At 53.0% G+C, this 26,086-nt stretch overlaps 2 protein-coding genes across 2 annotated transcripts; one reads left to right on the top strand and one right to left on the bottom strand.

The window, feature by feature from the left end:
- The first annotated feature begins 610 nt into the window (after window positions 1-610).
- Window positions 611-4,722, top strand: Wbscr27 (Williams Beuren syndrome chromosome region 27). The gene is made up of 5 exons (XM_013033196.1): window positions 611-866; window positions 1,198-1,326; window positions 1,521-1,656; window positions 2,157-2,249; window positions 4,378-4,722. Exons 1-5 carry the CDS (start codon window positions 735-737, stop codon window positions 4,626-4,628), a joined length of 741 nt encoding a protein of 246 aa, XP_012888650.1. The 5' UTR covers window positions 611-734; the 3' UTR covers window positions 4,629-4,722.
- Window positions 4,723-21,322: 16,600 nt separating this feature from the next.
- On the bottom strand, window positions 21,323-22,851 carry Cldn4 (claudin 4). Its single transcript, XM_013033192.1, has one exon. It carries the CDS (start codon window positions 22,595-22,597, stop codon window positions 21,968-21,970), a length of 630 nt encoding a protein of 209 aa, XP_012888646.1. The 5' UTR covers window positions 22,598-22,851; the 3' UTR covers window positions 21,323-21,967.
- Between the last annotated feature and the right edge of the window lie 3,235 nt (window positions 22,852-26,086).

Raw genomic sequence — 26,086 nt, 5'->3', positions numbered from 1 at the left:
CTGTCTGGGTCTCCAGGGCGCGCCCCCTCCTTGGCCCGGCCAGTGTCCCCTCGTGGGGCCCCCTGTCCTAGGGGCCCCGCTGAGCCTTTCCTCCGGGCATCTCGGTCCTCCAGATGTTCTGTCCAGTCCTGTCCTTCCTAGAGCTCAGGGGCCTGCAGGGCCCTGTCGCCCGGCTTTGTCACCCCAGCCTGCCCTGAAGCCACAGGGCCACTCCTGGCTCTCTGGTGGTTCACTGGAGAGGCTCAGGACTGTGCTCACGGACTGGGCTGGCTTCGAACCGCGATCCTTACAGAATGTGCAACAAAATGTGGCTAATTAAATTATGAAGACCAACTAAAAGTTCGAATCCAGTACCCACACTCGCCGGCCTGTTAACCAAGCACCCAGCACCGGGCTCTATAAAGAATTGTTAGCACAGTTGCAGAGACACTGAGAGGCTGAGAGGGGGGGAGGAGGGCAGGAGCCTTGGCTAGGGCCAGGGGGCGGGCTGCCTGTGCTCTCTTCTTACTGGTTGCTTTGTCTCAGCAGAAACCCAATCATCGTCGAGGAAGCGGGGGAGGAGGGGGGTTGGAGAGGTGGGCGCCTGCCCCGGTGGTTTCCGGGGCCAGGATCCGGGAGCTCTGGGCCTGCTGTGAGTTCGCGGCCTGTGCGTCACCTGGGGCCCTGGCGCGGAGCCGCCCGGCCGGGGTGTCAGGGAGAGGGGCGGATCCGCTGACCCAGCCTGCGGACCCGGGATGCCTGGGGAAGCCGTGACCCCGAGGATGGCCCCGGAGGAGGTGCGGGCCAGGGTGGAGGCCGCCCACGGCCTCACCGACCCGGCCCAAAAGCTCCACTTCTATGACCGTTGGGCTCAGGACTATGACCAGGTAACTGCAGGCCCCACCCGGGGGCCCTGCGCCCGCTCCCCATGCTGAGCCTGCCTGGAGCTGGAGGAGGGCCGCCTGGTGCAGTCCCTGAGCTGCTGAGCAGGTGCCCGGCAGGCCGAGCTTGGGGGAGGGGGGCGGGGCGGGGTCTGTCGTCAACAGGATGCCCTCCCCCCCACCCCCCACCCCCCGCAGTGCTAGAAGCCACCATACACCTGAGTCTCTCCTCACTGTATCCCCACTAGCCCCAGATCTCCATCCACACCAGCTCAGCTAGCACAGGGACTCCCCAAACACTGGAGCACCGGGGTACATGCTCACCCTCTGATCCCAGGACGTGGCCGCCCTGCAGTACCGAGCCCCCCGCCTTGCAGTGGACTGTCTCATAAACACTTGTCCAGGCCTGGCTCCTGAGTCCCTGATCCTGGACGTGGCCTGCGGCACTGGCCTGGTAGCTTCCCAGGTGAGGCCTCCCCACATTCTCTGCCCCTCCTCATCCAGCACCCCACTGACCACACATCCTTCTGGCCCTGACCCATTCCTGCCTCCTGTCTCTGGTTTATCTGCCAAGTCTGTTACCCTCCCAGGGCGCAGAGCCCCAGCTGCTGAAGGCAGAGCAGGGCCATCACTCCAGCCCCCCTCCCCCCCACACCCCAGCTTCAGGCCCGAGGCTTCCTTCAGCTGCATGGGGTGGATGGCAGTCCAGAGATGCTCAAGCAGGCTCAAGCCCGTGGCCTCTACCAGAAGCTCAGCCTCTGCACCCTGGGCCAGGAGCCTCTGCCCAGCCCTGAAGGTACTTCCCTGCCCACCCCATCACCCCAAAGCCATCATTCACCGTCACAAGAAGAGAGCCCCCACCACACACCCATGGCTCACACCTATAATCCCAGCTACTCAGGTGGCTGAGCTCTGAGGGTCACAGTTCAAAGCCAGCACAGGCAGGAAAGTCTGTAAGACTCTTTTATCTCCAATGAACCACCAAAAAGCTGGAAGTGGAGCCATGACTCAAGTGGTAGAGTGTCAGCCTTGAGAGAAAAAGCTTAGGGACAGCACAGGCCCTGAGTTCGAGCCCCAGTAACAGCACAGAAATAGAGAACCCCCTTCCCAGCCCAACCCTCCCCTTCACTTCTGTGAGCCCCTCTCCAGCATCTTACAGGAGCCCAGCTCTGGGTGTACTCTTGATACCTGTGTCTTGCAGAGACTGGTGACAGGCTTGTCCCTCTCCAGGACCCACCATGGGGTCCTGGCCTCTAGGGTGGTCTGAGGCCACACCCACCCCACTCTCCACCACAGGGACCTTCGATGCTGTTCTCATAGTGGGCGCCCTCAGCCACGGCCAAGTGCCCTGCACTGTGATACCAGAGCTCCTACGAGTCACGAAGCCAGGTGAGGAGTGGCCCCCTCTCCCATACCCCTCCCTTTCCCCCAGACCCCTTCCCACTGTACCCACAGGCCAGGGAGGGCACCCAGCCCCAGCTGCCAGCCCAGGCCTCCACCCCACACACCTCCAGTGGAAGGGGACTCAGGCTCTGAGCAGGGAGAAGGGTTCTGTAGCCTTTTGTCTCTGCCAGCTGCACCCCATCCACTGTCTTTGTCCCCACTCTTATCCCTGGGTCCCTTCCCACGGGACAGTGGTGACAGCTGGGTGAATCATGTCCCCAAGCCTTTGTTTCAGCTTGTACCGCTCCTAGAAGTAGAGATTTCTTCTCTTCAACACCCTTGTCTTCTGACTCCCCACTAACTCAGAGATGGCCTTGAGGATTCTCTCTCCTGAATTTGAAATGGGAATTTAGACTCACTCCCTGTCTTCAGGAGTCCCCCTTAGAGCCTGACATCCCCATATACCAGATAAAACGCCACCATGGCCGGGCTGGTGCTCAGGCAAGACATGGTGCTCACACCTCTAACCCCAGCTGCTCAGCAGGCTGAGATCTGAGGATTGCAGTTTGAAGCCAGTGCGAGCAGGAGAGTCCATGAGACTCTTATCTCCAGTAAACCACCAACAATGCCCAAACTAGAGCTGTGGTTCAAGTGGCAGAGCAGAGGAGCTCAGGGACAATTCCCAGACCCTCAGTTCAAACCCCAGAACTGACACGGGAAGCAGGGAGGTGGGGAGGGGAACAGCATTTGAATACACCGCCAGCCACCTTCAGGATGCCCCCTGAGCTTTGGGTTAAAGAACTGGGGTAGAGGAGGCAGGTGTGCTCCATTGGAACCACCCTAAGGCCCTGGCATAGCCAGGTGACCACAATCTCAGTCTCTGTCTCTGGAAGAACTCCAGGAAAGTTGTTCAAACTTGAGGGAGCAGAAATGAGCAGGTCACTGTTGGCAGGAGGATTACTGTTTGGCTATTCTCTCTGGGGACAGTTTGTCTTTGGTCACAAGATGTTTGCTGTTGTTGGAGCCCGGGGTGATTGCTAAGTAGCTGCAGGAGAGACGGACTCGGAGCAAAGGGTGCACAATGGAGGCTGGGCAGAGTTCACCCATGGGGCCAACAAAAGCAGGTTCTAGGCGACTCTCTGCTGAGGGGCAGGGGTGCTGACTGGGAGAGGCTGCGCCCTGAATGCTTGGCACTCCAGCCCAGAAACCCTTTCTCTCCTACCATCTCCCTGGCTGGCCCTGATTTGACTGTGCCTGTGCAGGTCTGGACAGGCGTTGTCTTCCTAGAGCCGAGGAGGTCATCAGATGCTGGCATGTCCTACTGGCCTGGGGGAAGAGAAACAAGCTTTTGGCTCAGAAAGGCTAGAAATTCCCATTGGGCCCAGTACCAGCCTGTGGTTGGTAGGCCTCTCAGCCAACCAGAGCCCTGGCCATCTGCTCACATGGGATGGGGAAACTGAGTCTTAGAGACATGCAGGGTCTCTTGCCCAAGGTCCAGTGTCCACGGGCTTATTTCCTGTGTATGGAAACACAGCCCTGTCCTCCAGCAGAATGCATGAACATCAAGCCAGCCACTCCCTGGTGAGGTGCACTTGGAATCCCTGTATTGGGGAAGCTGAGGCAGAGCATCAAGGGTTCAGGGCTAGCTTGGGCTAGAGAAAGGGGAAAAAAAAGTTTCGGTATATGCCAGGTGCTGGTGGCTTGTGCCTGTAATCCTAGCTACTCAGGTGGCTGAGATGTGAGGATCATGGTTCAAAGCCAATCCGGGCAGGAAAGTCCGTGAGACTAATCTCCAGTAAACCTCCAGAAAACCAGAAGCGGCCTGTGGCTCAAGTGGTAGAGTGCTAGCCTTGAGCTAAAGAGCTAAGAGACAGTGCCCAGGCCCAGAGTTCAAGCCCCATGACTGACAATAAATAAATAAATATTCTCAGTATATAGGCTGTTTGGGCTTTGAAGGGTGTGTAGGAGTTAATCAAGCTGAAGAAACCAAACAGAATTTTTTTTCTTGGAGAGTTTCGGGAACCTGAAGGTGGGGTGGACATGGGAGTGGGAAGGGACGACCCTCCCCAGCAGGCTGGGCCTGGAACTGGAGCCCTGCTCTCACCCAGCATCCCTGTGCCTCCCCTGCTTCCAGGCGGGCTGGTGTGCCTGACCACCCGGACCAACCCATCTAACCTTCCCTACAAGGAGGCGCTGGAGGCCTCCCTGGACCAGCTGGAGCGGGCTGGGGCATGGGAATGCCTGGTAGCCCAGCCAGTAGACCACTGGGAGCTGGCCACCTCCGAGCGGGAGGTGGCTCCCAGAGCCCTGGCCCAGGATGGCTTCATTTCTGGCATCATCTACCTGTACCGGAAGGCCTACCCCCAGCCTTCTGCTGACCTCTGACCCTCCACCTGATCTGGCCATCCTCACCGGTTACCCCACCCCTGGCTGGCAAAGGCTCCCCCTATTAAATGCATCCCCAGGGGATGAAATACCCCCAGTTTTGTTGGTTCTTGTCTCCAGGATGAGGGAGGGTATCCTTGACCCCCATCCAGCACACCAATCCCTAAAGCCTTGTGTTTGGCAAAAGAGGGTATGCGCATGTGTGGGTGAGGGTGTGCATGCCCGACCTTGGGCTTGAACTCAGGTCCTACACCCTAGCCCAGCACTTGAGCCACAGCTCCATTTCCAGCTTGTTGTTGGTTAATTGGAGATGAAAGTCTCATGGACTTTCCTGCCTAGGCTGGCTTCAATAACTATGATCCTCAGATCTCAGCCTCCTGAGCAGCTAGGATTACAGGCATGAGCCACCAGTGCCTGGCTCAAAAGAGTTTTAAAGGTGGCCAAATGTGGGGAGAGTAGCCCCATATTGGCTCTTGTAGCTGAGATGATTGGCGTCAGAAGTAGAGTTTTAGCTGTTGTGACGTCATTGTTCGATGAGAGGATGAGGAGGCAGACACAGTAAGGTGAGTTTGAAGCTGCACCAAGCACGCATATAGCATCACACTAATTATTCAACTATATTTATTCAATCACTTCAAGTTTTCCAGTATTAATCCACACCAATAACTAACTTTTATGCCTAATTTTACTGATCATGTCCCACATCCAGGGAGCTCATGTGGCATGTCACTTGGTCTGGAGGTAAAGGAAAGTCCATCTAGGGTGTCTTCCAAGCTGCTCCGGATCGCTGGAGGGAGTAGCGGCCACCCTGGCAAGGCGCTTCAGTGGAGGATCGGTCTGACCTGGAGTTGACTTGCTCAGGGAGGTCGTCTCACTGGGTCTCCGCTGCCCTGGGTTTTTATGTTTTAGGCTGGGCTTCTTTGCTTCTGGCCATGTCTGGTTATCGCTGCAGGTTCTGCTTCAGCTGGTTGCCTTGGAAACATCTTTGGCTCCCTGGGTGTGTACTTAGCTCTGTATTCCATCGTTTTGGGGTTTGTTTTGTTTTTGTTTTCTATTGGTTGTGGGGCCTGAACTCTGGGCCTGGGCACTGTCCCTCCGCTCCTCAGCTCAAGGCTAGCTAGTTCTCTACCACTTGAGCCACAGTGCCACTTCCGACTTTTTCTGCTTATCTGGTGCTGAGGAATCGAACCCAGGGCCTCATGCATGCAAGGCAAGCACTTTTCCACTGAGCCACCTTCCCAGCCCCTCTATAGTTTTATTTTTAATATATTTTTTAACTGTAAAGATACTGTACAGAGGGGTTACAGCTACGTGAGTACATTTCCTATCAAGTATTGTTACCCCCTCCTTTGTTTTTCCCCTACCATCCCTTTCCTTTCCAAATCTGCCCCCCCCCTGCCAAGTTGTAAAGTTGGTTTTCAACATAGTGTTTTGTACATCTCATTGTTACAATGGGTCAACCTGTATCCTTGTTTCAGCATTTTGTTATTTCCCTTCCCCTCCCCATATTAGAAAAATGTATATACAAGATGCAAGGCACCAGAATCAAATACAGTGAATGAAAATGCGTTATTCCATGGGGGAAGAACATACAAAAGAAACAAAAAAAGTCACATAGTACATTTTAAGTACATTAAAAACAACAGCAAGAACAATAAAATATCTTATGTCCCTATCTTGTGGTTAATTTTGAACATACAAAAGAAACAAAAAAATCACATAGTACATTTTAAGTACATTAAAAAAACAACAGCAAGAAAAATAAAACCTCTTGGGTCTCTATCTTGGAGTTAATTTTGTTTAACATCATCTTATATGTTCTTATGTACATAGCTTTTGATCTTTTCTGCTTGTCTGGTAAGATTATCCTAGATGTATACTAGTTATTGCAAATAAGGGAAACCATGAGACCTATGTTTCTTACTTAATGTAATTTTTTTCAAGTCGTTCCATTTCCTAACAAATGGAGGGTGTCATTTTTTCTGATGGAGACGTAGAATTCCATCATACATACACCCCACATTTTCTTGATCCATTCATCTACATTAATCATCTGGGTTGGTTCCATATCTTAGCTATGGTGTATATTTCATATTTCAGTTTAATATTTCATACTACACAGCACACATACACTCAATATATCCCTGTTCAATAACACACTATGTTAGTATTCCATAATGCTCACTACATCATCCATTCACCCACTCCAGGCCAGGAGTGGGAGTGTCCAAAAGATCTCTCTTCCGGTCACAATCTCACAGGACAAGGAAGAAATGAAGGCAGAAGTGAGAAAGACACCAGGAAAGAAAACAGAAAGAGTTGTATGTCCAGGGATGAGGCCAGGTTGGTTGGACACAGGTAGAAGGTTGGACAAGACAGGACACGGGGCCTGGGGATGGCATTAGCTGTCCATGCCTAAGTCAGTGCTGACAACCAGCTGAGCAATCCCTAGCTCCTGTGCGTGCTCCAGCCAGGCCTCACCGTTCAGGTCTCCAGGAAGTGGTGGTTGCAGCCTCTACTGAGACAGAAGCTGGGGCAGTGGTAGTAACCCGCTTGGCTGAGCCTCAGTGATGGTTTTTCTGTCTGCTAGATGGGACTTGGTGGGTCTTTACCCCAGAGGCCTGTCCACCAGGCAGCCTACAACATCTCAGATAGTCCTCAGAATGAGAGATGGGAGGTGAGGCAGACAGGAAGGAGAGAGGAAACCAGGAGAGATAGAGCCACCCCAAACCACAGCTTTTCTGGACTGGGTCTTAGTGGTCAGTCACCGGGTCCATGACTTAGAAGTCGGGTGTGGAGGCCAGTCTATCTTGAGGGGAGGGACACACAGACTTGAGCACCAGGAGGTTCCAGTGAGTTTGACACCCAGCACAACGGCCATCTGCAGAGTTGAGACACGGGACTCAATTATGGGAGGGCATGGGCAGGTCTGTGGCACAAGGGCCTGATCTCTGAGTCTCAGTCGTTTGCATCTGCCTGTGGTGCAGAGGAACTTGTAGCCAAGAGGTCAGGTGGCATTTGGTTTCGTGTCCCTGCTCTCCTTGCAATCGTCCCCTGGCAAGGGAGTGATATGTGGCACTTCCTGTCCTAGGTGAGACGGGGACTTAGGAGCCTGAACAGCTGATCAAGGGGATCCACATGGATCAGAGCCTCGGGGTCATGGGAGTCTCTGGGGGACACAGAGTCATGTCCAGGGTCACATGGGGAGGAGGTGTGCTTATGACCCCATGTGTATAGATCTCCCTGAAGATGGATGCCACTGCCCCCAGGTCTAGCAGGGGACAATGGGCTGGAGGATTGGGGTCACACTGGCCAGTGGTACTAATGGGCTACGCCTCAACAAGCCTGAACAAGGGACTCTGAAGAGGTGTGGTCAGAAGGGCTCAAGTGAAGAGCTGTGGAGAGATGACATCACAATGGCTCAGAAGACTTAGAACCCTGGTCCCTCCAGGCACCTACAGTCCACACAAGCCGCGGATAGTAGACTTGTGTGGATCATGTCTATTGAGAAGATGTTTGGAGGCTCACCCCTGAAGGGCAGAGAGGATGCTTGGGGCATGACTGTCCACGCTGGGTGCACCCTGGCCTCTGCCGCCGTCTCTGGAGATTGTTCTGGAGGACTTCCCAGGTGACATGGGGGGGTGGAGGGCAGGAAACCATTAGCAAAGCCATCAGTCTTATGTCCCTGCTCCTCACTGGCTCTCTCTGCTATGAGAGAAAGTGCACGGACAAGGCCCGCGGGTCAGAGTTCCTTGCGGCAGGCACACTGGAGAAGCAGGTGGAGCACTTGGTGCCTGCCCAGTTGATCAGGGACTCCGTCGTCATTCACACCTCCTTCAATACTTACAAGAGGTTTGGGGACACCCAGCAGGTCCTGGACCTGCTTTTCACAAGGTGAGCACCAACTCGAATGAGATAGGATTCCTCAGCTGCACTGGGAGCCCTGGGAATGGAACCTGGTGAGTGGGGTGCTTACAGAAACTCACTTATTGGCAGTTGCCAGTGCCTGGGGAATCACATGTGGAGGTTGTGGGCTGGACCAGGCCAGGCTGGTGCGGTGCAGTGTCTGCTCTAGAGCTGTGGGTTCTCTGTAACTCTGTTTCCCTGAGGCCTCTTCTTTCTGGGAAGAGGGTCCCAACCTAGATGTAGACAGAGCAGGGATGGCTGGGGCCAGAGAGAAGGTACCTAGACTCCTAAGCTGACCAGGCCAGGAGCTGTTTGTCCTCTTCCATGGCAGATAGGAAGTTGCTACAATGGAAGGGCTGATTTCCAGGCAATGAGTGGAATGGAGTGAGAAGAGCCGGAATGTGCTGACTCTCCTGGGCTGGCCAGTGATGCTCAAATCCTCAACAGGTTCAGGACTTGTGAAGTCTCCACAGGATCCTCTGGAAAGATGACACACTTACTAGTCCAGTGAGGATGTCCCTTGGAACCAGCTCTGGGAGTGAGTGGGCTTTGGTCTCCAGAGAGGATGCATGTCTCTGGGGTGGTAACAGGTGTGTGTGTGTGTGTGCACGTGTGCACACTGGGGGTGGAGGGAGGCTGGGCCAACTCAGGAGCCCTCAACTCTTGTGTCACTAGAACCTTGGGTGCAGGGTTTCATCTGCAGCAGGAGGAAGACAGGCTGGAAGTCCTGCTATTATCACCAGTCGAGGCAGGGGCCCGGGGCTGAGCCCTGTGAGAATCCATCTTCACCACTGCCCATGCCATGCAGGCTTGCCCAGCTCACCCTGAAATCCAGAGGAGGCCTAGGTCAGAACCCCTGAGATGCTGCTAGGAAGGAGTGTCAGTGAGAACTGGTAGAATGGTGTGGAGGTAGGCAGGCGTGTGGGGTTCCTGGGGAGTGAGGCAGCAGATCTCCCAAGAAGGTGCCCTAGAACCCTATGCATGCCAGGTGAGACAGCAAGCCTTCTTGGATTCTAGCATCTAGAGGCTCAGTGGGAGAGAGAGAGAGGAGAAGACAGGGGGACAGAGGGAGAAGAAGAGGACAAAGCTGCTCCCAGCATTTGGTCTTGGATTGCTGCTTGGAGTTTCTCTGCAGGCCTGCCCTGGGTTGGCTTGAACTGGGGATACAACCAAAAGGTGCTCGTGTTGGGTTGTGCTGGTCTCTACAAGGGCAGCTACCATCACAGGGGTGTGAAGGAGATCACAGGAAGTGCTGGCCTTTCTTCAGACTCTACTTCCCACCCATCTGCCTCTAGTGCCATCTCGTGACTCCTACGCACCTGTCTGGACCACGATCCAGAGGATTTATTGGAACCCCCACAGCATCTCTGCCTCCAGCAGCTCCTGGCTCACCTGAGGCTCCATATGCATGACTATTTCCTGGAGCACTATGTCTCCCATTTCCTGGCTCAGTGGGGAATCCAGGAACCCAGCCAGGGTAAGGCTATGGGTGCAGAGCCTGAGACTGAAACAGCCCCTCCCCCTCTCTCTTTCTCTCTTTCTCTCTCTCTCTCTCTCTCTCTCTCTCTCTCTCTCTCTCTCTCTCACACACACACACACACACACACGGACTTCCAAGACCTGCCTCACAGGCTGGGGCACCCATCAGTGTCAGTGTCCACAGTTGCTGTCCCTCCAGTTCAGGGCCTGCATCTCCCTGTCATCTCCAGGTACTGCCGGGATAACCTTGATGACCAGCAGCCCAGCCTTCCCTTCAGCCTCCAGCACAAGCAACAGCCAGACAGAGTTGTGGCGTAGGAGTGCGGCAGCAGCTTTCACATGTCTCTATACAACAAGCAGGTAGGACATGCCTGTTTGATCAGAGTGATCCTGTGGGAGCACACAGGAGCAGGAAGAGTCTACAAAGGCATTGTGGTGAGTTGGACAGCAGGAAGCTCCCCTGGAGTCCTCAGGCAGGCAGAGCTCTGTGGCATTCTGCATGTCCTTTTCTGTTCCCTCCTCAAGGTGACCTTCTGGTGGGAAGCGGTGTGAAGAACACAACACGCTGGAGGCAGTGGGAAGTGCTCAGGGCTGCACCTGACCACAGGCCGGGAGGGAAAGAGGGAGGGAGGGAGCAGTGTGTCCAGTCCCTAGGCAAGAATCGCCATCAAACCACACACTGGGGCCCCTGAGGAGCCCTGAGGGGAAGAAACAGGGATAAGGGAGGTGAAGTCCGGCACTGTGGAAGGCAGAGTCCAACTATGACCTCTTTGATTTTCCCTGGAGGAAGGAAGATCTGGAAGCTGATGTTTGGAGCAGAGGTTTAGCCTTGAAGGAAGTGGATTTCCTGGGAGAGAATGGGTTGTCTCTGACACGGGGAGAGGAGGCTGCTGAGTAGGCTGCAATCCCAATGAAATGGTGGTTGGCCAAAGCGGGCCAAAGCCACGTGGTGGCCTCAGAGTTAATCAGGAAGGTGGGAGTCTGGGTGGTGTTCATCCTGGACACAACAGAATCTGTTCCCAGTTCAAAAGAAGCCTCTTTCCTCTTCAAAGTCCTCAAGTGTGCTGGAGTCATGCTTCCTCATGGAGAGTCTATGACCCTTCATCCTGCTCAGCCCCTTCCTGGCCACCAGCCACAATGGCTGTCACTAGTAGCCATCTAGGAGGCTGTGTTCTCCTGTTGCTCTTCTCAGAGCCACAGGGGAGCAGGATAAGGGTGGGGGCTGTGTCTCCCATCACTTCATCCTCCAGGCCAGAGCAGGCCTGGCTGGTAGGAGGCACTGGGCCCTGGACTCTGGGCCTCCTCCCTCTCTTGGGTTTGGGCAAATGTCTGTTGTAAGTCCTTTGGCCATTTACATTGGTTCTGTTAGCCTGTAGCCACAAGAGGTCAACGGCATCCAGGCTGGAAGGAAGTAGCACACTGCTGAGAAGAGAGGAGCTAGGAAGAGTTCCGGACAAGGCCCATCCTACCTCCCAGAGACCACACCTAGGAAGGAAGAGTAGAAATACCCGCATTGCAGCGTGGGTGATTCCTCTGCTGAGCACTGAGGGGGCTCCACAGGATCCTTGGCTATTGACATGTGGGAAGGGAGGCATACTAGGCACTGGCCCCGATGGCTTCTTTCCTGTTCTGACCCAGGTGACCAACCAGGATAAGACGCTGCGGGATGTCATCCTCAAGGCTATGAACAAATACTTGCTGCACGGGTACAAGCCAGAAAACCTGGAGCTTGTGCAGATAGTCTCAGAAGATCAAAGTGAGTCAGAAGCAGACAGCCAGGGAAAAGGCAGAAGAGGGAGGGTGGACATGGGCACAGCTGGGCAGGGGCAGCAGCAGACGGTAGCCGTTAGACATGAAGCCCCAAGTAGGCACTGGATCCATCAGGCATCATCACTGCCCAAGTGGCTGCTGGACATGCCTGCCCCTGCACTGCCCTGCCATGCCCTGTTTGTCTACAGAAGAGGGAAGAGACGGTGCAGCAAGACCATCAGTGTGGAAAGCAGAGGTGCAGATGCTATGGGACAGGGTGGCGGCAGCCCTCAGTAGAAGACACTTTCAAATGGGAAGCATGGCTTCAGAGAGAATCTCATACTGAGGTGTAGCGCAGTGGAAAAGGACTTGCCTAGCATCCAGGAAACCCTTGTTTTCTCCCCAGATCATTGAAGAAAGATGCCCCTCCAATGCTCAAGTATCCAATCTTAGTCCACCAAATGTCATATGATCAATCCATGCAAGTGGCAGAAAAGCACACTTTTAGGAGCATAGTTAGTGATGTGGAAAGCTGATTCAAACAGAATCAAGTCCAGGTGCAGGCCCAGAGAAAGATCTCAGAGACCATGGGATTTTCTAGATATGTTCCTCTTCACAATTAGTGGAGAGTACCCAACGTCTTAGGAAGATGACAGACGGATTGACAGAGACCCAGAGAGACAGTAGTTGGGAGATAGAGACAGAAAGAAAGACAGACAGGGAGAGAGACAGACAAAAGGACAGAGAGAGAGAAGGAGAGGTTGTGTGATTTGGGACCACCAGATTACTGCTCTGTTCTTTATACTGGGATGAAGGCCCCATCAGGTTTTTTACCAGGATAATCAGCATAGATTGCCACTTTCCTGTCATCAAGCCTATGCTAGCTTCCTGCACCCTTCTTGCATAGATGGCATGGGTTCCCTTCTTCCAGGAAAGGAATTCAGAGACCTAGAGAGGCTAAGGAATGTGAATGAGAAACCAGAATGTGGGCAGGGGTTGAGTGCAGTTGACTTAGTTGACAGGAGACTTGTGGCCAGAGGAGACTAAGGAGAAAGAGGAGCTGACAAGAAAGGCTCAGGGCTCACTGGGTTGGAGGATGCTGGAATGCATGCTGTGCAGGGGGCCTGAGTCTAGGCCCACCCTGTGGTGGTGCTTGGAGTCGTCCTTGTTCTCAGTAGGACGGTGCTTCCAGGAGGTGCTGTGCATTCTGGAAAGCCAACTGTGCCTGGACATCTGATCATCAAGACTGCAGTGAGGGCAGGAGGGGAATCCCTTGTGCTATGTCCAGGTGGAGCTGGCATGAGCTGGACTCCCAAGTTCTTTCCTGAGCAAGACAAGATAGATTTCCACAGATTCAGTTCCCAGGCAGGGCTCTCAGAGCCTTGGAGCTCTTGGAGCTGGACTGCAGGGATGGCAGCATCCTGGCTCAAACCTGGTCTGTAGGAGCTTCTCAAATGTTTGGTGTGTCCCAGTCCCCATCAGTACTGCTGACTAGCTCTCTGCCTCTCTTCCATCAGAGCTAAGGATTCCTGATGACGCAGACATGTTTTCCCAAGTTTGTGCTCCAGGAGAGGACCTCCCCCCAGAAGGCCAAGATCAGGCTTGGAGCGGGCTTCACCCCTCTCCCCAGGAGGAGAAAGGGACAAAACATCTAAGAATGTCTCCCCCCAAAAATCTCAAAAGGTGTTCCCCAATGAAGTGTAAAGTAAGCCACAAAATAAAACCTTTGAGACAGATTTTTTTAAAAAAGTATTTCATGTCATTTATTGTTATTACTATTATTTTGTCTTCAGGATACATTAATATTTTTTATTTTCATTTGTTTCAATGATGTTAAGCCAGAAAATTTTTTTTGGGGGGGGGTCCGGTCGTGGGGCCTGAACTCTGGGCCTGGGCACTGTCCCTCAGCTCTTCAGCTCCAGGCGAGGGCTCTACCACTTGAGCCATAGCGCCACTTCCCGCTTTTTCTTTTTGCTTATGTGGCTGAGGAATCGAACCCAGGGCCTCAGACATGCAAAGCAAGCGCTCTACCACTGAGCCACCTTCCCAGTCCCAAAGCCATGAAATGTTTCTGTCTGAATATTTATAAATTAAATTGTCAAGATCATGGACACACCCCTCGGAAAACCAATTCTTGGGATTTGGGGGTATTTTCTCGCTGCCTTATATGCTCATAGCTATCCCAACAGGGTGCTCTCTCAGGGAAAGGGGGGAGGGGCTGATCATTTGCTGCCCTTACTACATGGGCCTAGTGTTGCCTAGGGAAAGAGCATGTTAACCCATGAGGGGGAAGGCTTCTGGGCTAACAATTATACAATGGTAAATGGGCTTTATTACATGTATACTTCTTTTCCGTCTATATGGCAATGCCTTAGACATTTATATGCATCTAAGGGTATTTGTTCTAGCAGTTTCTTCAAGTTAATAAACGTTATTAAAAAAAAGAAAAAAAAAGTCTCCCTTTGCTCTGGCTGGCGGGTGGCTAAGCCCAGGCCACACCCTCCCCTACATCAACCTCCAATCCGAAAACACTCAGAATCTTTCCTCCACATCCCCTCCTGATGTCAGGACCACAGTGGCTCTGTGGGTCAGGCCACCAGCCACCTTCCTTGGATGCTTAATCGAGGACACACTCTGGATCTTTTATCTACAATGTCCTCTGAGGTCAAGATGACAGTTTCCATGTGGCCCAGGCTACCCTCCCCCCCCCTTCCGTTCACCTCAAATCCAGGATGCACGAAGGATCACTTATGCACAATGTTCTACTTGTATCAGAATGATGTCTGGCACTACATACACTGCCATGCACGAACTCCCTCAATGCTTTGAGTGTCCTCTGCACTTTGCTATAGAGGAACAGCTGATACCTCAATAGAGCAAATGGGCATGGCACTCTCACTTGCCCCTGGCTCTGCCCTCTCTATTATGATCTGACTTTTCCACTGTGATGCAGGTCTCTGTGCCCTTTCCTGTGAGTTCCACAGGACTCCTTCTCTCCTCTCTAGGTTGTCTTCCTGTTGAGAGAATTTGAGCTCTGACCTTCCCTTCCCTACTCTTCAGCTATTCCAGCCTTTGTCAAGGTGCACCAGAGTTTCTCATGAGGGTTGATGGAGAGGCAGTGTGTGATGCCCATCCAAAATCCCAGGGCTCCAAAGGTCCTAGAGGAAAAAGCCTCTGCTAACCCTCACTCACTAACCTCACCCCTCCACTGAGTGCAGACAGAGCCATGTGCTTCAATGCCACCATGACAGATGATTCACCATTCTATTCAGAGACAGCGGGCACTGGAGACCATAGGAAACTTCAATTATTTCAAGTGTGGATTACTTACCTGTTTACATTGTATATGAATGCATATTGGAAAGGAAAATATTTACTTATAAGGATGAAGATGAGTGTAAGACACATGTCAGTCTTGACTCAATATCATATGGAAATTCTGTTTCTGCTGGAGTCTGGTCATTGTGGTTTTCTTCCTGAATCTTGAGTGTGAATGAGACACTCTCATTTTCACACTTGGTGTGGCAAAGGAACTTTACAGGATGATAGTGAACTTTAGACAGAAGTAGGGAATGAATACCATCACCCTTGTCCACCCAACGAAGGGAGAGAATGTTCACCCTCCTCAGAGCAGCGAGTGCTCATTCCACTTTCTCTAAATAGTCTAAACAAGCTAAGCAAATCACAATTGCCACCCAAATGGTAGAGGAGGAATTGTCAAGTCCAGGCCTAGCCAGGGATGTACCCGGCACCCTTAGGGCTGGCCAGGGAGGTGGGTGGTTCTGAGAATCCACAGCTTGTAGTCTCTGCAAGGAGATCAGACTTAGTCACCAGGGGAAGATGCTGCTACTGCTGCTGCCTCTACTGCTGCTAACATGTCCGAATTGAGGAATTGTTTCCCAATGCTAGCAAGAGAGAGGGAGCCAGGCACAGGAGGCTCAGGCCTGTAATCCTAGCTACTCAGGAAGCCCAGAGCTGAGGACTGTGGTTTAAAGCCAGCCCCGGCAGGAAAGTCCCTAAGACACTTATCTCCAGTTGATTAAATGGAAACCAGAAGTGGTGCTGGGACTTAAACCAGTGAAGTGCTAGCCTTGAACATAAGAGCTTAGAGACGGGTGCCCAGGCCCCAAGTTCATACCCCACAAACAACCAAAAAGAGAAGGGGGGGAGGAGAAAGAGGAGGACGAGAAGGAAAAGGAAGAGGAGAAGGGGGAGGAGGAGGAGGAAGAGGAGGAAGAGGAGGAGGAGGAGGAGGAGGAGGAGGCCCATGGAGGGCTGGCCATATTCAGAAACCTGCCAGTGACAAGTTCTCGATTTGATAAACAGATTTCATCCATGAAGTTCTTGACTTTGTGCACAGAAACAACATGGCAGCCTTTCTTGCCTCTTAGTAGATAAGGAAAAGACTAGCCACACAGTTGAAGGTGCAGGGAAAAAGCAAACCAGAAACCTAAATACCCTTTAGCACATAAAATAGACTCAAGTCTCAGTCATAATAGGACAAAATGGCCAAGTCCAAAGTTTTGCAAACAAGGATCTGTGTTCCTTGCTCATTCCAGTGAGCACAGTTTGGCCTCCATCAGTCTATGAAGAATCTGTCAGGACTCCATCCACATCCATATTACAGACGCACTTATCCTGTTCTTGGGAAGGTCCAGGCCAGGGATTTCAACAAGGGACACACCTCCACACTGGACACTCATACCTAGCCATGCTCAGCAGCTTCCTCTAGAAGAACAAGTGGGTGAAAACAACAGCTCCTTCTGCAGGGGTCTGCTTCAACGAGGGAGAATCCACATGGAGAATAATACCACGTAGTTAGGGAGGACGACAAAGATATCAATGTCAAGGAAGATACCCTTTCTATAGACATCCAGAAAGATGGATCCCCTGCTGGCCCTAAATAGTGCTAGGGCTGACCCACTCAGCTGTCCTCCTGATGTCCAGCTGCATTTTCCTTGTACTGGACCTAGGGCTTGAACTCAGTACCTGGGCACTGTCCCTGTGCTTATGGGCCTTAGGCTAGTGCTCTACCAGCTTTTGGGTTCACTGGTGATCACAGTCTCAAGATCATCCTGCCTGGGTGGCTTTGACCAACAGCCTTTTGAGTAGCTAAGATAAAAGAGCCCTCCCCCACCACGTGGCTTCTAGCCGCCTGTTTCTGGAGCTCCTTGAGAAGTCATGGGACTTGGAGTTGTGCAGTCAACAATGAGGCCAGCATGGCCCATGAAGGTGTTCCATGTCCCGAACCCACTGCACATCGTGACTTTGTCCTGACAGAGCGATCCTCACCAAAGAGTCAAACATCAGGCCTGGAACCAACTGCACACATTGCAATGGCAGTAGGTCTGGCGATTGTCAAGGGCAGCTGCTCAGCTATACCCAGCACCCATCAGCAAGAGAACTGCCTTGTCATGGTCTCACTGCCTAGTGGACTGAGGATGGAAAGTAGAAGGCTACGGTCCACACTCAGGTTCACCTGAGCCTCACCTGTCATTGGCACGGGCCTAGACATGAACGCGCCTGAGTGGGCCACTGGTGAACAAAGCTGCCTTCTGAGATATGGGTCTGGACATCTCACTGACATTAGGGCAGCAATGTGCACCCCTATCCAGCAGAGTAAGCAGCACCCTCAGGTGGGATTCCCAGAGCCTCACTTTCCTTAGGGAGGAGTCGGCTCTGCTTGAGCTCTGATTGCACACCCCCATGTGTGGTGCTTGGGGTAAAGCAGGGAGGAGAGGATGGCCAGAAGACTGGGCCCCACAGGTGTCCTGACCAATGAGCAAATAAAGGAGAAGAGCAATGACCCCAGTCCTTTAGGCACAGCGGTCTTGAGTGTTAGTGTGACCACAAGAGGGTTGTGTCCGATGGTGTCTACAGAGTGTGCAAAAGGAGTGTGGCCACTTTCCTGTGTTGTTTGGGATCCAGGCTGTCCCCTAACGGCCTGCAGGTGAGAAGCCCATCTCCCCACACCAGGCCCTCTGTGTCCATGTGCAAACAGAAGGCTTCCCACCTGTGCCGAGCACACAGACAGCATCACACTTAGACTGTTTCACTCAGTTTACTCAAACGCTTCAAATTTTCCAGTATTAACCTACACCAATAAGTAACTCTTATGCCTAATTCTACTGAGCACGTCCCGCATCCAGGGAACTCACGTGGCATGTCACTTGGTCCAGGGTGTCTTCCAAGCTGCTCTGGATCGCTGGAGGGAGTAGCGGCCACCCTGGCAAGGCGCTTCAGTGGAGGATCGGTCTGACCTGGAGTTGACTTGCTCAGGGAGGTCGTCTCACTGGGTCTCCGCTGCCCTGGGTTTTTATGTTTTAGGCTGGGCTTCTTTGCTTCTGGCCATGTCTGGTTATCGCTGCAGGTTCTGCTTCAGCTGGTTGCCTTGGAAACATCTTTGGTTCCCTGGGTGTGTACTTAGCTCTGTATTCCATCGTTTTAACTCCTAATTTCACAGCTTAATATTTCATGCTATTTCACAACACACATACACTCAGTATATTCCCTATTCAGTAATACACTATGTCAATATTCCATAATGCTCATCACAGAAGCCAACCTGGGTTACATTGGGAGAACCTGTCTCAAAAAAAATAAAAACCTAGCACCAGGGACTCGTGCATGTAATCCTGCTTAGCTACTGTTAGCGAACTGAGCTCCTTTCCCATAGCTTAGTACACCCCACAGCTTAGCATGCTCCCTTCCTAGAAAACACTAGGCCCACGTAGTAAAGGCAGTAAATAATCAACTTCTAACCCCCTTTACCTTGGCATGGCCTCCTCTGGGGCAGCTACCACCATATAAGGCAACAAGAGTCCCTTAGTGTGACTTTCAGGTCCAAGCAGCTACAGGACCTTATCTACTACTTGGGTAGCAGCCATAAATCCTAGTCTGCCATGATGGGGCCCCTCACCCACATGTCTACACCAGGGTCTCCACTTCCTAGCCCCTTCTAGCCCCTCCTAAACCTCCTTGGTTATATAGGTCACCTCAGATAATAGCTGGTGTTTCTTCTCACTGCTCTCCTGTGAGCAGAGGTCTTGTCGGCCTCGTTTCCCAGCAATAAACCTTTCTTTGTTCTCTGTACCTGGATGTCTGCATGGTTCTCTGGCAAAGTCTAATAATCTAGCAGCTACTCAGAGGGCTGAGATCTGAGGATTGCGGTTCAAAGCCAGCCCAGGCAGGAAAATCAGTGAGACTCTTATTTCCAATAAACTACTCAGAAAAAAGCCAGAAACGATGCTGTGGCTCAAGTGGTAGAGCACTAGCGTTGAACAAAAGAAGCCCAGGGACAGTGCCCAGGCCCTGAGTTCAAGCCTCAAGACTGGAAAAAAACAAAACAACCACAACAACAGAAAGAATCATGTGTGGGATACTTGTGGGCAGGTTTGGTCAGGCTGGAGCCATACAAGGCTGTCTCCAAATCCCTAACAAAAATATTGAAACTTGCGGGGCTGGGAAGGTGGCTCAGCGGTAGAGTGCTTGCCTTGCCTGCATGAGGGTTTGTCTCCTCAGCACCACAGAAACAGAAAAGGCTAGAAGTGGCACTGTGGCTCAAGTGGTAGAATGCTAGCCTTGAGCTGAAGAGTTCAGGGACAGCACCCAGGCCCAGAGTTCAAGCCCCATGACCAACAAAAAATAAAAAATAAACTGAATCCTCAAGCAGTCCCGCCTTCTCTGATGTGTCAACTACATGGATGCCAAGCCAGCCCATACTCATTCCCACTGAGGAGGACAAGACCGGTTTCCCCTCTGTTTGAAAAGAAAGAATGTAATCCTGGCCAGGCTCAGCCACACCTATAATTCCTGCAGTCAGGTGGGTGGGTGACATTGGGGGGGGGGCGGGGGGCATCAGGTTTAAGGCCAGCTGGAGCCACCTAGTGAGACCCTATCTCAAAGAAGAAAAAGAAGAGGAAGTGGCGCTGTAGCTCAAGTGGTAGAGCGCTCACCTTGAGCTGAAGAGCTGAGGGACAGCGCCCAGGCCCAGAGTTCAAGCCCCACGACCAACAAAAAAAAAAGAAAAAGAAAAAGAAGAGCTAGGTGCTGATGGCTCTATAATCTTAGCTACTCAGAAGGCTGAAATCTGAGGATCATGGTTCAAAACCAGCAGGGGCAGGAAAGTCTATGAGACTCTTATCTCCAATAAACCACCAGAAAACCAGAAGTGGAGCTGTGGAAAACCAGAAGTGGAGCTGTGGCTCAAGTGGTAGAATGCTAGTCTTGAGCTGAAGAGCTGAGGGACAGTGTCCAGGCCCAGAGTTCAAGCCCCATGACTGACCAAAATAAAAAGAAAGAAAGAGAAGGGGTTGGGAGACATGGTTCAGTTAGTAGAGGGCTAGCCAGTGAGCAGAATCGGTAGGTAAGGAGTTAAGTCCTCATCTCAGACTAAGGAAAAGAATGGAAGAGTGCTCTCTGTTGTTGGTTTGGTTTTTGTTTTTATTTTTGTCAGTCGTGGAGTCTGAACTCTGGGCCTGGACGCTGTCCCTCAGCTCTTCAGCTCAAGGCTAGCACTGTACTACAGCACCACTTCTGGCTTTTTCTGCTTATGTGGTGCCGAGGAATCGAACCCAGGGCCTCATGCATGCGAGGCAAGCGCTCCACCACTGAGTCACCTTCCCAGCCCTCTCTGTTTTCTTTGTTGTTGTTGTTTCTTTTTTCTTTTCTTTCTTTCTTTCTTTCTTTTTTTTTTTGCTTGTTTGCTTATTTGTTTGCCAGTCCTGGAACTTGAACTCAGGGCCTGGGCACTGTCCCTGAGCTTTTTTTTGCTTAAGGCTAGCTATCACTTGAGCCACAGCACCATTTCCAGCTTGCTCTGTTTATGTGGTACTAAGGAATCAAATCCAGGGTTTCATGCATGCTAGGCAAGCCCTTTACCACTAAGCCACATTCCCAGCCCCTGGTTTTTAACCAGGAATCTGGGGACCTAGAATTACAGGTGTAAACCACCAGTGCCTGGTGGATATCTAAGTTTTGAAGCCAGGGATTGGTGGTTCACACCTGTAATCTCAACTATTCAGAAGGCTGAGACCTGAGGATCATTGTTTTTTGTTTTTTTCTTTTTGGGTCTGGTTGTGGGGCCTGAACTCTTGGCCTGGGTGCTGTCCTTCAGCTCTTCAGCTCAAGGCTAGCACTCTACCACTTGAGCCACAGCGCCACTTCTAGATTTTTTTTTTCTGCTTATGTGGTGCTGAGGAATCGAACCCAGGGCCTTAAGCATTCAAGGCGAGCGCTCTACCACTGAGCCACTTTCCCAGCCCCTGAGGATCATTGTTTAAAGCCAGCCTGGGCAGGAATGTCTCCTCTAAACTACCAAAAAAAGCTCGAAACAGAGCTGTAGTTCAAGTGGTAGAGCACTAGCTTTGAGCAAAAGAAGCTCAGGGACAGTGCCCAGGCCCCGAGTTCAAGCCCCAGGCCATATACTCTCTCTCTCTCTCTCTCTCTCTCTCACACACACACACACACACACACACATCTGGTCACAGTAGACCCTGATGGGCCCCCTCCCCGCATCCAGCCCTGCCCAGCTCATGCTCAGAATCACAACAAAGCTTCCGTGCATATTTCCCATTTATTGTAGAAAATAATAATTAAAGTGATGAACAGATCTTAAATTACAAACAAATGAACGAGAAGTCAGAGGGCAGGGTGAGTCTCAGATTCCCTGGGAGCACAAAGCACCCCCCACCTTCTACCTGCTGGCCAGTGTCCTTAAGACAAAGAGGATTGTGGGGTGGGGGGCAATCTCCAGGCATGGGGGTCCTGCCGAGGGGCTGAGCCACAGGGCAGCAAGGCAGGGCAGCTTTCCTCGCCTTCCGTAGCCAGCACTTCCCAGACCAGTTTTTACTCTCAAACCTGTCCATCCACTCAAGCTCCATTCCTACGGCAGGTGGGTGGGTGAGGCCTAGGTCACCGTCACCATCCGGAGCCCAGATCCACACCCCGCACTCTGAGGCTGGCTAGGTGTGCCCAGGTCCCTCCAGCAAAAAAAAAAAAAAAAGAAAAGAAAAGCTGGAATTACCATCTGGGCAGAGTGTCCATCTGAGGTTTAGAGCTCAAGGTGGCCTTGGGAGATGTCCCCGGGCCTCAGTTACAGCTTTCCACAGCCAGGGGCCCAGGCCAGGGCCATCTTGAGGTGACTGCTGAGCTCATCAGTCCAAGCAAATGCCAAGTGACAGAGGGGACAGCGGGGTGGCGGTGCCTCACACATAGTTGCTGGCCGGGGCGGAGCGGGCGGCCGAGTACTTGGCTGAGTAGGGCTTGTCCTGCCGGGGCGGGCAGCTGCAGCACAGCAGGGCCCCCCCAAGCAACAGTAGCCCTGACGCTGCCCAGCCGATGTACAGAGAAGCTCCCATCTCCCGCTTCTGCCCTGATGCCACCAGGGGGTTGTAGAAGTCTCGGATGATGTTGTGCGCCGTCCAGGAAATGGGCACAATGACCAGGAGGCAGGCCAGCAGGAACACCACTCCTGACACGATCATGATCTTGGCTTTGGTGGTCTCGTCTTCCACGCAGTTGGTACATTTGCCCCCCACGATCGACAGCAGCAGAGCCAGGGCGGCCACAATGATGCTGATGACGATGAGCGCACGGGCCGCCTGCAGGTCCTGCGGCAGCGCCAGCAGCGAGTCGTACACCTTGCACTGCATCTGCCCAGTGCTCTGCACCACGCAGTTCATCCACAGTCCCTCCCAGCTGGTCTGCGCCGTGACAATGTTGCTGCCGATAAAGGCCGTCACGCGCCACATGGGCAGCGCGCAGCTCAGGATGGCGCCCAGCCAGCCCAGCACGGCCAGCGCAATGCCTAGCATCTGCAGGCCCATGGAGGCCATGGCTCAGTGTCCGGAGGATGGAGAATGGCCAGAGGTAGGAGACCTCACTCTGCAAGCTGTACAATCCCAAAGGGCCACAGAAAGCCTCTTCTTGTGTGGCTCAGAGACACTGCTGACCCCTCAAGGCTGAGCCCCAAAAGAATCAGGTGCGAGAGTAGCAAGTGCAAGCAGACAGGTTGCTCCCAGTCAACCAGCTCACCTCAGATCGCCGCTGATCTGATGGGAGGCTTCCCGTGGGTTGGATATATGGCTGACTGGGCGGGCGCCAAGGGAGGAGTTTCGGCCCTCCCGCCCTCCCATGACCAGTTCCTCTGGATTCCTGAGCCCTAGCCAACAGTCATGGAAAGGCCCCAGCCCTGGGCCCCTGAGTCACCTGCTAGTATCAGAGGAAACTGTCCCCTGCCCTCTCCCCCGGCCCACCAGACACAAGCTGAGGTCAGCCTAGAGACTGACACTGACTCATCAACCACCCTAGGACACCTGGGCTCCCGCGCCAGGGAGGGGAGGGGCAGCAGTCTAGCCCAGCTAGGTTCACAGCCCCGACACCACACTAGGGTCTCCCATACCCCCCAAAGCTCCCACATGGAAAGAAAGGATGAGGGCCCCTGGGAGGGGGTGATCAGAGGGTGAAGTCGATCTGGGAAGCTGAGAAGAAAACATCTGGACGATTGTCTTGGTGACTTTCATCAAGGCAATTAGCATGGTTATCTCTGGCATCTTTCCTGGCATTGAGGAGGCCATTTGGGAAAACACGGAACTGGGATGAGGCTCTTGGGTCCAGCTCCAGGTGGAAATCCCCCACATCCCGGGGGAGATGGCCTTGGAGTCACCCACTTGTGTGTGTGTGTGCGTGCGCGCGCGCGCGCGCATGTGCACACATGTGCCAATATTGGGGCTTGAACTCAGGACCTTGGCCCTGTCCTTTGGCTTTTTCAGTTGAGGCTAAAGCTCTACCACTCCAGCCACAGCTCCATTTTCAGCTATTAGCTTGTTGATTGAAAAGTCTAACAAACTTTCCTGCCTGGGCTGGCTTCAAACCACAAACCTTTATCTCAGTCTCGTGAGTATCTGAGATTACAGGTGTGAGCCACTGGTGCCTGGTGAGACAAGCACTTTCACTCCGCCAGGGAAGGGGACATGGAAGCCCCCTGCCTCCTCCTTTGGGGGCTGAGTCCGCAGAGCCAGAGCAAAGTGGAAGAAATTAAGCCACAACTAGGCCCTGTAAATGGTGTTTACTCTGGAGATAGAGATACCGGGTGAAGATGGGTTGGGTACAAAGTCTCCAGAGCCTTGGGAGGGAAGATAGGACAGGACCCAGGAGCTGGGCAGTGTGGGGTCCCGCCCGGCACACCCCCAGGGGGCGCTGTGTCCTTATACTACAGAAACACCAAACAACTCAGAGTACCTTGCTTGGGGTCCCCAGGGCGATGGATGGGAGAAAGGGCTCTGTGGGAGGAAGTGAGGGGACATTCCTCGTTTCAGGAAGGAATCTTGATCCTCCAGAGCCTGGCAAGCCAGCAGGCAGAGACTGGGCTTTTCCAAAGGTGCTGAGGAGATGGAGAGGCCAGGCAGAGGCGGGAGGGACGGGAAGAACTGGTGGCCAGGCCCTGACTGCCCTTGGCATGTGGGAGACATGAGGCTTCTCCAGCAGAGCAGGACAGAAAGGCTGGGGCCCGGGCTGGCCTCACCACCCTCACCCATCCTCCCTACATGCATGGAGGCTTCTAGCGTGCGGGAGGTGTGTGTACACAGGAGATGCTCTGTGTGGACCAAGGCCACACATCCTGCTTCCCTGCTAGCTGGGCCTCTGCCCCTCCCCCAGCCCCCCACCCCCACACACCTTGGCCTTACAAGGTTCTGAGCTGAAGCTAACCTGCCAGGGCCTGTGGCCCCAGGTAAACACAACCTGACGGACAGGAAGCACTTTCCTTCCTCACCTCACCCCCACCTCCCAGACTGTACACAGGGCAGGGCCTCCTCCTGCTGCTTCAGCACCAGGAGGTAAACTGAGGCCCAGAGAGAGGCAGGGGCTCACTCCCAACGGGTAGGTGGGTCTGACCCAGGCTTCCCTTCCCCTCACTCCCACCCAGGAAGCTCCGTAACAAGCTTTATGGGTCCAGCTGGGAGCTGGCCAGGTGGCCGGCCCCCCTCCCCCACTTCCTGCCATTGTGCCCCCCCTTCCTGGGCCACAGCCAAATGGCACTTGGGGAAGCAGGAGTGGAGGAGGGGCTGCCCAGCCCTAGAACTTTCCACCTGTGCCCAAGGGGAAGTGACAAAGAAGCTGTCCACACCTGTGGGGCCAGCCAAGCAGATCAGGGCAGTGTGGGAGAGGGCAGGGGCTGGGGGCAGTGGGCAGGTGGGTAGGAAAGGGCAGGTAGGGCTGGGGGGAGGAGGCAAGGTGGGTAGGAGCTGCTGTCAGGGAAACATGGAGCCCAGAGGCACAGACTGGTTTGGTTGGTGCCAAGAGACAGGTGCCTTTGCCCAGCCACCCGCCACAGGAGAAACACCTGCCTGGCCAGGCGCCTCCGCTCCGGCTCCCCGAACCCCAGGGTGGGGAAGACAGGGAAAACTGTCTCCAGCTCTCTGTCAGCCACTCCCAATGCTTAGAAAAGCTGGGCTGCTGGCTGGGCTGCTGGCAGTACCTCTGCCACCTCTGCATTCTAGTCCCTCGGTGTATCCAACACTTATCTTGTGTAGTTTATGTCCCTGGTATTGTATTAACTGAGTCCCATGTGCTAATGCACACCTGTCATCTCAGCACTCCAGTGGCTGAGGCAGGGGGATTGAGAGGTCCTCAGCTAAATAGCGAGGCCCTGTCTCAAAAGAAAATTAATACTACTAATAATAGATATAATAATAAAACAGCAAAATATCCATGGCTCATGCTTGTTGTGATCCTCGCTACTCAGGAGGCAGAGATCTGGAGGATTGGGGATGGTAGCCAGACAGGACAGAAAAGTCCATGAGATTCCATCTCCAAAATAACCAGCAGAAAGCCAGGCTTGAGGGCTAGAGGTGTGGCTCAAGTGGTAGAGCACCAGCCAAACAAGCATGAGGTTCTAAACTCAAGCCCTAGTATTACGAGAGGGAGAGGGAGAGAGAAGGGGGGAGAGAGAAAAGAAAAAAGAAAGAGGAAGGCATAAAGAAAATAGGAAGAAAGAAAAAAGAAAGTCTGGCAGCTCATACTTGTAATCCTAGATACTCAGAAGGCTAAGATCTGAGGGTCACAGTTTGAACCCAGCCCTAGCAGGAAAGTCCATGAAATTCTACCTCCAATTAGCCATCAAAAAACCATCTTTTTTTTTTTTTTTGATTGTGGGTCTTGAACTCTGGGCCTGGGCGCTGTCCCTCAGCTCTTCAGCTCAAGGTAGCGCTCTACCACTTGAGGCACAGCGCCACTTCTGGTTTTCTGGTGGCTTATTGGAGATCCCCACCCAGGAATCTCTATAGTGAGTTTTGTGGGTTTGGCAGGGAGCTGGCCAGGTGGGC

This window comes from Dipodomys ordii, unplaced genomic scaffold (assembly GCF_000151885.1).
Source record: "Dipodomys ordii isolate 6190 unplaced genomic scaffold, Dord_2.0 Scaffold164, whole genome shotgun sequence".
NCBI lineage: Eukaryota > Metazoa > Chordata > Mammalia > Rodentia > Heteromyidae > Dipodomys > Dipodomys ordii.
The sequence above is the reverse complement of the archived record's forward strand: the minus strand, read 5'-3'. Positions and strand labels throughout refer to the sequence as shown.

Bases quoted from the DNA above. Each gene is read 5' to 3' on its own strand.
- Wbscr27 (XM_013033196.1), top strand. From the start codon at position 735: ATGCCTGGGGAAGCCGTGACCCCGAGGATGGCCCCGGAGGAGGTGCGG. The intron at 1,657-2,156 runs GTACTTCCCTGC...TCTCCACCACAG, and splicing joins GCCTCTGCCCAGCCCTGAAG to GGACCTTCGATGCTGTTCTC. The intron at 2,250-4,377 runs GTGAGGAGTGGC...CCCTGCTTCCAG, and splicing joins CCTACGAGTCACGAAGCCAG to GCGGGCTGGTGTGCCTGACC.
- Cldn4 (XM_013033192.1), bottom strand. From the start codon at position 22,597: ATGGCCTCCATGGGCCTGCAGATGCTAGGCATTGCGCTGGCCGTGCTG.